At 57.5% G+C, this 13,247-nt stretch overlaps 1 protein-coding gene across 2 annotated transcripts; it reads right to left on the minus strand.

Moving 5' to 3' along the window:
- Positions 1–1,292: 1,292 nt before the first annotated feature.
- PDE4C (phosphodiesterase 4C) lies at positions 1,293–12,405 on the minus strand. Of its 2 annotated transcripts, XM_007461046.1 has the most exons (15): positions 12,209–12,405; positions 9,031–9,222; positions 8,294–8,330; positions 8,135–8,208; positions 7,850–7,902; positions 7,445–7,557; positions 7,271–7,364; positions 6,570–6,733; positions 6,272–6,370; positions 5,676–5,840; positions 5,490–5,589; positions 4,712–4,866; positions 2,718–2,840; positions 2,279–2,461; positions 1,350–1,739 (listed from the first exon to the last, which is right to left on the minus strand). In XM_007461046.1, the coding sequence occupies exons 1-15, from the start codon at positions 12,352–12,354 to the stop codon at positions 1,350–1,352; spliced, it is 2,088 nt and encodes a 695-aa protein (XP_007461108.1). In that variant the 5' UTR covers positions 12,355–12,405. The 2 variants fall into 2 exon arrangements, with proteins under 2 accessions (XP_007461107.1, XP_007461108.1); XM_007461045.1 differs by lacking the exons at positions 7,850–7,902; positions 8,294–8,330; positions 9,031–9,222; positions 12,209–12,405 and having other exon boundaries at positions 1,293–1,739; positions 8,135–8,185.
- Positions 12,406–13,247: the final 842 nt, after the last annotated feature.

Genomic DNA, 13,247 nt, shown 5'->3' on the forward strand with positions numbered 1-13,247 from the left:
TGGGGTGGGGTGGGGGGTGGGGTAGGATGGGGGGATACTGAGGCCTCCGGAAGTGGGAATTGAATCTGAGACTTGAGCACAGAGCCGTCTCACCTGCTCTGCGCCAGGCCGGCACCCTCAGGGTGAACTCAACCAAGCTGGGTGCGGGAGAGACTTCTGGCAAAGCGAGGAAGGGCCCCGAATTCGCCCCGCCTCCCCTCTGCGCCTCCAGCCACCAGGGGGCGCCGTTGGCTAACGTCTGCCCCCAGCTACAGTGACTTGAGCCCTCAGGCCACAGGACCTCTCCGCTCCTGTTTCCCCATCCGTGAGATGGGCACGGTACTAATTATGGGTGATAGAGTTTATTTAAACCCAGAGAATGCCCCATATTTCTAAGATATTTCAGGGAGGTCACAAACACCACCCTCCAACCAAAGTTTACCCAAGTACTAAGTATCGGGCCATGGAGGGGAAACTGAGGCCCAGAAGGGGCTGTGACTCGCAAGAAAGCATCAGAGGCCTCCTTTTCCCTACGGGGAATCTGAGACAGCCTCAGAATCAGAAGATCGAGAGATCTTCCGTGGGGGAGAAGTCTGTGCTTTTGTTGCTGTTCTAGAGAGGGAGAAAGTATAAGGGAGCCAGCAGGGGGTCCTGGGACCAGGGAGAACTAGGATCCTTAGACCTGAAGACAGAAACCACAGCAACTTAAAGCAACAGCCAGTGCACAAGCAATGAAGGCTAAATCAGTCTTCAGAGACAGTTCCTGACACACAGCCCTCTCTTTCATGGCCCCTATCACCACCCCCCACCAGAGCTCCAGAGCCAGAACTGGGTCTGGATGAAGCTTTGGTGCTGAGAATTCTCCCATTCAAGTTCTTGTTCTCTTGTAATGAGCTGCCTTGCAGATGAAGGGGAGGTGTCTAGGGGAGGGGGCATCTCCTTGAGGCTGACTCCCCACCTCCTTGTGCAGGGCTAACCCAGAGGCACATAAGAGGCACAGGCCTGGCACACAGTAGGTTCCCAGTAAATATCAGATAAAGAATGAAAGAATAAAGTGATTGACGTGGCTGAAGAGTGACCACTGGAGAAGATGCACAAGGGGCCTGGCAGATACTCCCTTTCTACACCAGGGGTTGAAGTCCGGGAGGGAGAACTCAAGGGCCCTGGAAGAGGCTGCCCCCAGCCCAGCTCCTTCGAGAGCTCTCTCAGCTGAGCTCAGGGTCAGAATGGATCCCGCCAGGTGCCTCCAATTCAACCCTGAGACTTGTCTGTAGCTAAAAGCCTGATTGTCTCCCTCAGTGGGTGGGGAAGGCAAAGCAGGGGCCACCTGGGACCTCTTCCTGGAAAGTCCACACACCCATCAGGGGCCACTAGGTGCCCAAAGGCTCAGCCATCACATTGCCCTCATGGTTCACACAGGGCTTGCCCACGGTCCTCTGGTTGTCCAGGTATAGGGCCCCAGGGTCTGGGCTGGCCTCAGGGGACAGGAGCTCAGTGTCAGGTGACTCTGAGGCCTCCCCACCCAGTGCTCCCTCCTCCTCTCCCTCCTCCTCTTCTGCCTCCTGTAGAGTCAGCTGAAACTGGAATCGGTCGGGACCACCCTGCTTGGGGCTGGTGGGGTCCACAGGGCTGCGGGGGATCTTGCTCTGGTACCACTCGCGGTTGTCCTCCAGAGTGTCCAGCAGGTCCTGTGCATCTGGGTGTACCAGGTCAGCCCACGTCTCCCACAGTGGGTGGGCGATGTAGTCAATGAAACCCACCTGTGGGGTGATACAGGTTGGGGGATAGAGGATAGGGGATAGAGGTTGCTGGACGGTGAGTTACCATGGAACCTAGACCCAGTCCAGCCCCCAGACCTTTGCCCAAGTTGTTCCCTCTGCCTGGAATGCCATTTCCCAACTCCTACACATCCTTCGAAACCCTCTTCAAATAACCCCTCCTCTTGGAAGACTCCTCTGCCCCTTTTGAGCTCCCCCAACCCCTAAGTATTTCCCTCTACCTCAGCTCTGACTCCTCAGAGCTGGATGAATGTGTCCCCCAGACTGGGAGCACCTCAAGAATCTCCTATGTCACTCAGAACAGATACTTCCAAACTCCACAAGTGAGTGAAGATCTCTCTTCCGGCAGCCCAGAGGAAATACATACCAGGCCTGACTCTGCACAGCCCAGTGCAGACCCTTAGGCCACATCCCCTCATTTGCCAGCCAGGGGTCAAGCCAGGATTTGTGGGGTCAGCTCAGCCACTCCTTTCCCTCCCACCTCCCCAGTGCCCACCAGCTCGGCTCAGTCACCCTCAGACCTGGGACTTCTCCACTGAGGCCGTGTGCTTATCGCACATAGGGCTGATGTCCAGGCCTGATTCGCGCTCACGGTCGCCCTGCTGGAAGAACTCAGCCATGATGCGGTCTGTCCACTGGCGGTAGAGCGGCAGCGGCTTGGTGGGGTTGCTGAGGTCGGCACAGTGCACCAGGCTCTGCAAGACCTGGTGAGATCGAGGCTCGGGAGGGCTCAGGCCAGACCACCCCAGGCCTGGTACCCGCCCCAGAGGCTGGCGCCCTGGACATACCCATCTTACAGGTGGGGAAACTGAGGCTGGGCAGGGGAAAGGGTGGCTAAGGCACAGCCACGTGACCGTATGTGCCTCCATTTCTTCAAGTTGGGCACGCAGTTGGCACTTCATAAATGCAGTTGAATGAGAGTGTGGAAACCAAGACCTTAGCGCTGGCCCAGCCACACACCTGGATGTGGTCGGAGTAGTTGTCTAGCAGCAAGACTCCAAGGCTTGTCACCTTCTTGGTCTCCACCATGGTCTTGAGGTCAGCCAGGATGTTCATGTGTTTGGACATGTCTGTGGCCAGCACCTGGGGGAAGGTGAAGGAGGATGGCAGGTATGAGGATAGCGCCTGCCCCACCCCCACTCCCCACTTCCCAGATGCCACACCCACTTGGATCCACAGCCCTCTGAGCCTCAGTGTCTTCATCTGTCAAATGGGGGCATGTATCAAGATTTGCTGTAAACCCAGCTCACAAGAGAAGCTGAGTCAATAGTCCCTTCTCGGGCTTCCCTGGTGGCGCAGTGGTTGAGAGTCCACCTGCCGACGCAGGGGACACGGGTTCGTGCCCCGGTCCGGGAAGATCCCCCATGCCACGGAGCGGCTGGGCCCGTGAGCCATGGCCGTTGAGACTGCGTGTCTGGAGCCTGTGCTCCGCAATGGGAGAGGCCACAACAGTGAAAGGCCCGCGTACCGCAAAAAAAAAAAAAAAAAGTCCCTTCTCCAAGGTTGCTGGGCTTGTGGGGTGCATCCCACATGTGGGACAGGGCATGAGGGAGGGAGATTAGACCTGGGGGTTGACATGAAACATGCCTGAAGCCCAGCAGATGACTTGGCCAGTGCAAAGGTCCTGAGGCTGAATAAGCTGAGGAACATAGAGGAGAGAGTTGTGGCTAGAACAAACGAGCAACATGGGAGCAACATGGGAGCAAGTGAGGGTGACAAGAGTGGGGAGGGCCTCAGGGAGGAGCGGGGGATTAATCCAGAGGGCTGTGGGAGCCACAGGTGGACTGAGTGCTCCCCAAACCTTCCTGTGGCTGCTGCGTGGCCGGGAGGGCTGTTTTCAGCCACCGGAAGGGAAGTTCAGCTCTGAGCACAGCTGCTTAAAAATCATTTAGCTGGACCCATGCGGACCCAGCCCAAGAATGACCCACGGACTTCTCTGAGAATCAGACCGAAGTCTCAAAACTTCTCCCCAGGGGACTTCCCTGGTGGTCCAGCAGTTAAAACTCCATGTTCCCAATACAGTGGGTCCGGGTTCGATCCCTGGTCAGGGAACTAGATCCCTCATGCCACAACTAAGAGCCCGCATGCCACAACTAAAGATCCCGTATGCCACAACTAAAGATCCTGCATGCCGCAACAAAGATCCTGCATGCTGCAATGAAGATCCCTCGTGCGGCAACTAAGACCCAGCACAGCCAAATAAATATTAAAAAAAAAACTTCTCTCCAAACCTCCCATCTGGACCAAATGATGCTTCCACTGGGACTGCCCACTGCCCAGAGCCCCGACTCTCCCTCAGCAAACTTTTAGTTCCTATTCACATGGAGCCTGGTTTCCTCTGAGCCCTCCCCACATGCTGTTCCCTCTGCTGGGAACACTCCTCCCCACCCCATGGTCCTCTACACTCTTCAGGCCCTGACTTCAGTGTTCCCTCCTGGGGAAGCCCTCCTCAACCTTGAGCATCTCTCCATCACAGCTCTGTCTACAGGTCCCCCATCATGGCTCTGCTTGTGGGCCCCCCATCATGGCTCCCACCTATGTGTCCATCTGCCCCACAGACTGTGAGTTTCATAAAGGCCAGAATTCTAATGGTCACTGTCACAGGACAAGCACAATGGATGCTCGATAAATGCTTGTTAAATAAATGAGTTGATGCATAAGACCCCAAAACGTACTAGTGTCTCCCAACTTGAAAAATATCAAATGCACAGACTTAAGGGTCAGAAAAGTTGCACCTGAAACCCCAGAAAGTTTCCAAATCATTTGCACGTGAATCACATCCAAGACCTGAGTAGCCTGACCAAGGGCCTAGTCACCCCTACCCAAGGCTTGGACAGTCATTGCCCCATTTTACAGACCAGGAAGCTCGGACTCAGAATGGGGACATGCCCTGGTCCAACTGAACCCCCAGCCATACCAAGATCGCCCCACCCCATCCATTGTTGTTGTCTCACCATGTCGATGACCATCCTGCGCAGACTCAGCCGCTGCTTGGTGGTGAGGTTCTGGAAGATGTCACAGTTCTCTGCCTGCAGCAGCTTGAAGCCCACAGCCAGGTGGTGGTTCTCCAGCATGGAGGTATCATTGTACATAAGTGCAAGCTCTGAGTCTGTAGGGGAGGTGGAGCACCTCAAGACCTGCCCACCCAACCCACTCCACCCAAAGGCCGGTTCTGTAAATTCTCGGTAAACTCCTACTCATGCATTGAAGCCCCAACTCCAATGCCCCCTCCTCCAGGAAGCCTTCTAGGACCCTGTCTCTCCCCATGGCCCTGCCCTGACTCTGCGGGGCTGGGGGCATCTGTGTTCAGCTCTACCTCCTCGAGACTGGTGACTCCTTGGGGACTTGGCATGGCAGGAGACAGTGCTGTGTGCTGGTTAATACCGAGTCTTTGTCTTATTAGACCCTGGGATCCTCAAGTGAGAGGGCTCCACTCTTATCTCCAGCTCTCCAGGGATGTATATAAGAGGTACCCAAAAACTGCTTGTTGACTGAGTTCTTCTGACACCACAAAGGATCCTAAACTTTAAAATCTCAGTGGGCCCAAATCAGCTCTGTCACATTTGTTATTCTCTCATTTACTATCTACTGTATATCTGGGTGTGCTCTCAGCACCTAAGGGAGGGAAGATTGTGGCAGTCATTTCACAAACAGGGAGACTCAGAGCAGGAACGGGACCACCTAACATCACTTGATTGACAGGTGGTGGCAGGGCCCAGCCCCCTAACTCACTGGTGTTAATGAGAAACTGATTGGAGACCCCAGGATGATCCACATCATGGATGGCGCTTGCAAAGATGGCAGCCAGGACTTCCAGGTCAGTGAACACGGCCTGAGTGGGCACGGAGCATAAGAGGTGAGGGGCAGGCTCTCTGTGCCCTGCACGCACCAGGGCTGCCTGCAGCTCTAGGGCCCTACCTCAAGCGCAGGTGTGGCCAGCAGCACATGTGTAGACTGGGCCACGTCAGCGGCGTGTAGGCTATTGTGGTAGGCCACATCGTTGTGGTAGTGACCCTCCAGTGTCAGTAGGTAGGTGGCAAGTGTGTCTGCTGGGATCCGAAATGTCTTGAGCAGGTCCCGTTCCTGGTGCATCACAGGGCCCCAGTCAGGGCCTCGGCCTCTGGGTGGCAGCACACACTATTCCTATGCCTTCTCTCCTTCTGAATCCCTATCCATCTCTCAAGTGCCCCCTCTTCCAGGATGCCCTCCCCGCTCTCCCTCTGAACTCCCCTGGTCTCTGTCCTTCCCCTCTGGCTCATCTCTGACCCCACAGTTGTTCCCTACAGACTGGGTCTCTTCAGGCCTGGCCCAAGGCTGAGGCTTGAGTCTTGTTGCCAATCAGCAGTGAACTTTTAAACCTAACAAATGCCTATCCATCCTTCAATGCCCTTGCTCAAATGACCCCATTCAAGGATGTTAGGGAGGATTTGAAGAATATGTGTTCCCTGAGGTCCTGAGGTAGGAAGGAGTGAAGGAAACACAAGGGTATTAGAAGCCAAGGGCAGGGGAGGTACCTGAAAGATGCTGAACATGATAGCTGTGAGGGGCCGGTTCCCACTTAGCTCTGCCACCTTGAACACATCAAGCCCCCACTTCTTGGTGTCTTCCAGCTCCTAAAATGTGAAGGACTGGAGCTTAACTGCAACCCAACTTCCCCAGACTCTGGAGCCTCAACCCCCATCCCCAGGACTCAGGTCCTACACTGAGCCCCACCTGGTCAGTATATAGGTGGGCAAACTGAGGCCCAAAATAGGGTAGCCACACAGAGCCAGGATTCAAACCTGGGTCTCAGCATTCCTATTGTAAACCCACCTTGGCCAGTTGTCCCTCCTGATCAGTCTGGACCCCAAAGCGTGGGACAGTGGCTGCAGAAAGGCTGGTACTGTGGGGGAGTCCACGCAGGCCGCTGATCTGGGACATGGGCCTTGGGGGCTCCGTGGGGGTCACCCTGGGCAACTCCACCTCAGTCTGCTGGTCTGTAGATGGGGCAGGGTAGGGCTCAGAGAAGTCAAATCACCTGCTAGGGTTGGCCTGCTTGGCCTCAAGTACTGGACCTTGCCAAGCCTCAAGATCAACCTATTTCCTTTTTACCTGAACCAAAGTAATCTCAGAGTAAAGTCCTTTCTGGCCTGTAGATACCCTTCTCCTCTGTTCAAGGCTGATCTCAGTGACCTCTTCTGCTGGACATGGCCCCTGGGCACCTGGAGCTTAGTATTTTTCCCAAAATAGTCAAATGTCCTTTCCGTCTCCCAAGCTGGAGACCCAGCTCTGTCGTTCCCTCTATCTCCTCCTTGGCAAACTTCTACTCATGCTTCAAAACCCTAACTTTAATGTCCCCCTCCTCCTGGAAGATCCTCCTGTCCCTCCCTCTGGTCCAGCCCTGCCTCATGGGGCTGGGGGTGTCCGTGTCTGGTTCTATCTTCCTCAGTTGAGGTCTGTAGCAGAAGTCTTTCTTTCCCTTCCCTCTTCCTACCTCTGTAATGTGGCCTAGTCAGTGACCCACCATAGCTCACCCAGGAAGGTTCGGGATATGTACTCAGACACTTGGTTCCCAGAGCTGCTGGCTTCAGACAGGTGAGTCAACTCCCGGTTCAGCATCCACTTGAACTGCAGGGGAAGGTGATGTCAGTGATGATGGGGGCACTGTGGACATAGGCAAGTGATCTCAGTTATCTGGCCCTACTAACCTTGTTGGAGGCCATCTCCCCCACCGAGTGCCGCGCCTGCAGTGTCTCCAGCTGATCCAAACACCAATCCAGCTCTTCCAGTGTCTCCAAAGCCACCTTCTGCCCAGTGTCGTCTGGGGGCCAAGCTGGTCAGGGGCCTGCCCCACCCCTACTTGGGAACCCTGTGCCCCTCCTGCTCCCATCTCTGCATCTGGACCCTGGATCCCTTCCCAATGAGAATGACGCCACTCAGGACCCCAGGATCTCCGCATCCCCAAGGGTTTTTGGGCAGGGGGGTAGCGGGGTGGGTTGGGGGAGGTTTACAATTAGCACAGCCCAAGGATTCATGGGCTGGGGAGGTCCCCATAGAGAGGAAGTTCACAGCTGTCCCACAGTGGAAGGAGGGGATAGGAGCAGGCACATTACCTGTTGGTGGAAGGGGCTGACTGCCAGATGGGGTGTTCCCGACGCATGCCTGCCTGCAGTACAATCGGCTCAGGAGCGGCCTGCCCCACCCATAGGGCCCCGCCCTCCAAGACCTCCTGGCCCCGGCACCTCCTCCTCTTCCCCCGATCCCCGAATTGCCAGCCGCGCCCTTTCCGCCCGTGCCCCGCCTCTGCTTCGCCCACCTCGTCTTCTGATCCCGCCCCTCTCCACCAGGCCCTGCCCTTCTCTCCGCAAGGCCCCGCCCCAGCCCCGCCCCCTGCATACTTGGCTGCCCCGCGGCCTTGCAGGTGGGCAAGGGCCGCAACGTTGCTCCGAACCGTCCTCAGACTGGCCAGGACCTGCGAGGGGGGGTGGCCAGCGTTGGGAAGGAGGGGTCGGCTCTACCTGCCCGGCACACGGGAGAAAGGAGAGGTGGGTACCCACCTGGGCAAAGGGTGTCACAATCACGTCTTCTCCGTGTCTGCGGGGAGACCAGACATGGAAGGGCGGTCAGAAGGAGCCCTCCCACACGTTCCCATCTTCCAGTTTTTTCTGGGTTTTTTTTTTGTTTGTTTGTTTGTTTTCCTTTTTTGCGCCACGCGGCATGCGGGATCTTAGTTATTGAACCCGTGCCCCCTGCAGTGGAAGCGCGGAGTCTTAAGCACTGGACCACCAGGGAAGTCCCCCATCTTTCAGCTTTTACCCACACTGTGCCCTCAGCTGAGGGCATCCTCCTGTCCCGACTCCCTCCTTTGGGTGTCTTCCTAGTAGTTCCTGGACTCCCCTCACCTGACCCTTCTCTGAAAGCAGCCACAGCCCCTCTGACCAATCACTCACTTTATCCCCATCTCACAAATGGAGAATCTGAGTCCCAGGGGCAACAGGGGTCTTAGTAGAGGCAGGAAATTATTGCTCCCAGAAAGCTCAAATGAAAGTGTTGGTTCGGTTGCTGTTAATTGGCCTTAATGTCACTGGATTGCCACCCAACCCCAGCCTAAAGTGAAGCACAGAGGATCACTGGATATCATTCTCGGCATGTCCGACTGAACAAGCAAATAGGCAAACTCCTACATAAACTTTAAGGCCCACCTCAGACGGTCATTTGAAGGAGGTGTGCCGAATGGAGGAATAAAGGAAGGAAGGAAGTAGAAAGCGGTATTATCCCCCAGCCTCAGACTCACAGGTCGCTAGCCACAGAGGAGTTCCGGGACATGGTCTTGGACGAGAGTTCGTAGTCACTGTCTGAGCGGTACAGGAAGGATTCCCGCCTCTGGCTGTGCTGGGCAGGGGCTTGGATGACCCGGCCAAGGCCAGAGCCGGCCTGAGGGTCCAGGGCGCTTCTTCCGCACGATAGCCCATTTTCCAGGTCCAAGCTGAAGGAAAAGGAGTCACAGTCAGAGCCGAGGGTCCTGGCATATGGATGCTGGGTCATGGCCTCTATCAGTTTTGTCACATCCTCCCTGGGGCCACGCGGTGGGCTGGGCAGGAGTGGCCTGCAGCTTGTCCATCTGTCCCACGGTCACACCCCCACTCAGGGACACCGCGCCCCTCACGCCTCCATCTCCACCTCTGTACCCCAGAGTCTTTTCCACTGGGATTAATCTGGACTCCAGGACATGAGTTTCAGATCTGTCTCCAAGTGGCTGTTGTGACCATGGGTAGGTCTCAGCTTTTCTATGGACATCAACAATTTGTTTCTAATATGGGTGTGGTAGACTTCATCCCCAGGGTGCTTTTAGGGAGTTACAACCGAGCACCTGAGGAGAGCGACAGGGCTCCCGTATTACTAAGGAGTAAACTGAGGTCCAGGTCGCAGGGTAAGTTCATGGGGATTGGAAACGACTTCCTGGGCTTTCCTCTCTGGAGGGGACCTGGGTCCCACCTAGACGGGGCATACTCGAAGGCTCCTCACAGCCAGGAGAGGCCCCATCCCCAGCCAGCTTTGGCTACGCCCTGGACCACCTGTCCCCTTTCCCCAGCTCCAGCCCATATGGCCCAATCTCACCAACCACGCCTCCAGCTCGCTCTGGCCCTATCCTTAGCTCCCCAGTTCTTCTGCTTTATTTTTGGCCTGAACGCTCTGCCTGTTCTCTTCCACCTCTGGGCCTTTGCACAGGATGTGTCCTCTCCCCAGAGCACCATCCTCCTCCTGTTCCAGGCAATCCCCAATCGCCCCTCCCATTTCTCAGCCCCGTCTCTCCCTCCAGCTACACCCTGACGGAATAAGGGGGATCTACAACTCTCCCCCTTGGAGTCAGAGGTCAGAGAAAGAGTGGCAGGGGGCATGGGGCTAGAACAGAAGTGTGGGAGGGGGAGTTAGCAACCAGGGAGAGGGGCTGCAAGTGGGTCACAGGTTTCTGAGAAGGGAGCGGGCAGGAAAGACAGAGACAGGAAGACGCCAGGGGCCGCCCCTAGACACGCCCCTCCTGGCCGAGGGCCAGTGTCCACCTGGTCCCCCTCCAGGTCACCCCATCCCAGTCCACGGATGGGATCGGCCCCTGCCGGAAGACTCCGAACAGGGAATTCGGCTCAGACCGGGGTGGGGGTGGGGAATTCGGCAGGATTCTGTCCGGTTCAGCTGGATTCGGTCCGGCTCGGTCAAGTACGGCCCGGTTTGACTAAGCTGGGTCTGATCATACAGGATTGGACCTCTTCCCCTGAGTTCTGTCGGGTGAGTTCGGTAGAATTCGGCTACGACCGGCCGCATTCGGGTAGGTTCGGATGCGTTCGGGCGTGTTCGGCTACGTCCAGTCGCGCCAGGTTTTCGAGCAAGTCCGGGTGACACTCGGGCCAGGTCGGGCATATTCGGCTTAGTCCGGCCTCACTCGGGTGTTCGGCTGTGTCCGACCGCTCTCGGTCTGTTAGGGTTCTGGGGCTCCTGGAGAAGCCCCTCAAGTCCAGCGCTTCTGAATTCCCGCTTCGTGACGTCACCCGGAGGGGCGGGACTTCTTAGCTCTTACCCGGCCTCCGAGTGTGCCGGGTGACCGGGGGAGAGACACTCTTGGGGGCGGGCTAGTGGCGGTGGATACCCTAAACCTGTGCTCAGAGGGGGAGGCCTGGGAGTGGCTACCACCTACCCCTCCCTCTCATCTCCCCAAAAGTTCTGGCAAAAGCACACCTATGGATGAATAGGGAAACTGAGGCCGGGAGAGGCCACAGCGTGCTGGGTTCGAATCCAAGTAGCGAGCACGGAGAGTTAAGAGCTGAGCCGGGGTTTTGTCGCTACGGGGGAAGTTGTTTTTCTTTCTGCTCTAAACTTAGCCGAGAGCTGCTGGGTCAGGCCGTGGTTCCATGACGCGGGCAGCGGGGAGGAGCTCGCACCGACTGTGGGGACGGCGCGTCTGTCCATCTGTTAGACAGGTAAATGAAGCACAGGGGCCTCGGAGAGACCTGCCCTCGCCCAGCCTCACGCCCTTGACGTCCTCGACGTCCCTGTGCTCACTCCGGAGCCCTTGGCGGGGACTACTCTTCGCAAGCTTCTGGTGCCCTGGGGGCGCTCTCCCGGACCCGGGACCCCAGTCTCGGCCTGAAATGGCCCATCAGGGACCACCGTCACAACTGCCCCCCTCTCCACCAGCTGCCACTGGCCGTGTGACCTTGGAGAAGGGACGTTTGGTCTCTGAGCCGCAAGATGCCAAATTACCAAGTGAGAAAACCGCACGAGCCAAGCGCTAGGTATGAGACCCAGTCGGCGCCCACCAGCCCCACCTCCAACCCCAGCCTCTGCCCTGCGACCCCCGATGTGACAGTCGCTTCCTGAAGGGCCGGAATTCGAACCTAAAGCGGTGGAACGAGTCCTTGGAGAACGCAACCGAGCGGGGCTGCGCAGAGGCGGCGCTCTGCGCGGGTGCGCAACAAGCTCTCTTACACCGCGAACACCCTGCCTCAAAGGCCTCCATCAAATCACTTCTTCCTCCGCGGAGATCGAGGGCTTAGTGTGAGGCCACCAGGCCATCCCGCTGCTGGCGCCAGAACGGATGGCGGGGGCAGACCAAGGGGAGGAGTGACCCTCTTCCCTCCACCTCCAGGACTCTCAGCCCTCCTGCCCCGGGTTGGCGAGGGTCAGAAGGAGACGTGAGCCTCAGCCCGTCCTGCTCCAGGCCGCACAGCTGGAGAGGGACAGACGGCTGGTCCCCTGGGCGTGTGTCCAGGCGGTGGGTGGAGGGAAACAGAGATGGAGAGAGACAGTCATCAACTAAAAGAGACAGAGATAGGACAGAGGGAGAGAGATACCGAGAAAGGGCAAAGAGGCAGAGCCTTTATGCCCTGACCCCCAACCTGGCTGTCCTTGACTCTGCCCTTCCCACCTCCAGCCCGGCGGTTCCCATGAGCCCTGCGAGGCCCACTGTCTCGCCTCACCACAGCGGATGGGCCACGGTGAAGCGCCGCTGCAGGCGGATGCTCTGGTTCACCAGGAGCTTCCTGAAGAGCCCGGGGGAGCCGCGCGGGGAGCCCCGGGGGGAGCTGGGCCCAGGGGCCGGGGCGGGCGCAGGGGGACCCTGCATCGCCAAGACCGCGTGGAGGCTGGACGGAGTACAGGCTGCGCGGGACCTTTTCTGGACAACCACGGGGGCGGGGCCCGGCGGGGAGAGGGCAGGAGGCGCACCCGCCCCGCCTTCCCCGCAGGACCGCTCAGGCACGCCCTCACTGGAACAAATGGGGAAACCGAGGCACTGAGCTAGATGGGACACTCTCTGCTTCCCCTTTGGGGGATCCCAGAAACCGCATCTTATACCACTTCCCTCTGCCACCAGGTCCCCCAGTAGCGGAGCTTGCTCAGCTGATAACTCGGCTGAAAAGAGATACAGAAGTCAAAAAAGGAAGTGCTCTCCGTTATCAGGGAGTCACCGAGACACAGAGTTTGCCGAGGGGCTGCCCAGATCCCACACAGTGCTTGCAATACCCCTCTACCCATTTTCCAGATGGAGAAACTGAGGACTGAGCCACCAAGGGGCTGCTCAGAAACTACAAACCCTTAATCCTTTGTCAGGTGGGGAACTAAGGCTTGGAGAAAAGTGGTAACAGACGCAAGTCTTCACTGAAAGGCAGCTCCCCCTCTTCCTGTCCCCCTCCACAAGTCCCCACATGACCTCCACCTGCTCTGACATTCCCCAGGCCCTGTCTCTGGATCGTTTCCCCTCTCCTGCTGTCTCTACTGGACAAACATCCGCACTCCACTCCTGCCAGGCCTTCCGGTCCTGTGAAGCTTCAGCTGCCACCGCCCACCCCAGGAAGGACCCTTGGAAAGGGAAGTCTTGCCCCTGGTATCAGGGGGGCTGTTCAGGGGTCTGTACCAGCTGGCCTACCCTCAGAATGCTGGGGTTGGGTGGTCTTGCCCCATTCTTCAGAAAAGGAAACCAAGTCTTGGAGAATGTCACACTTGGAGACAAGACCCGGA

The sequence above is a fragment of the Lipotes vexillifer genome, unplaced genomic scaffold, assembly GCF_000442215.2.
Source record: "Lipotes vexillifer unplaced genomic scaffold, Lipotes_vexillifer_v1.1 scaffold469, whole genome shotgun sequence".
NCBI classification, from domain to species: domain Eukaryota; kingdom Metazoa; phylum Chordata; class Mammalia; order Artiodactyla; family Lipotidae; genus Lipotes; species Lipotes vexillifer.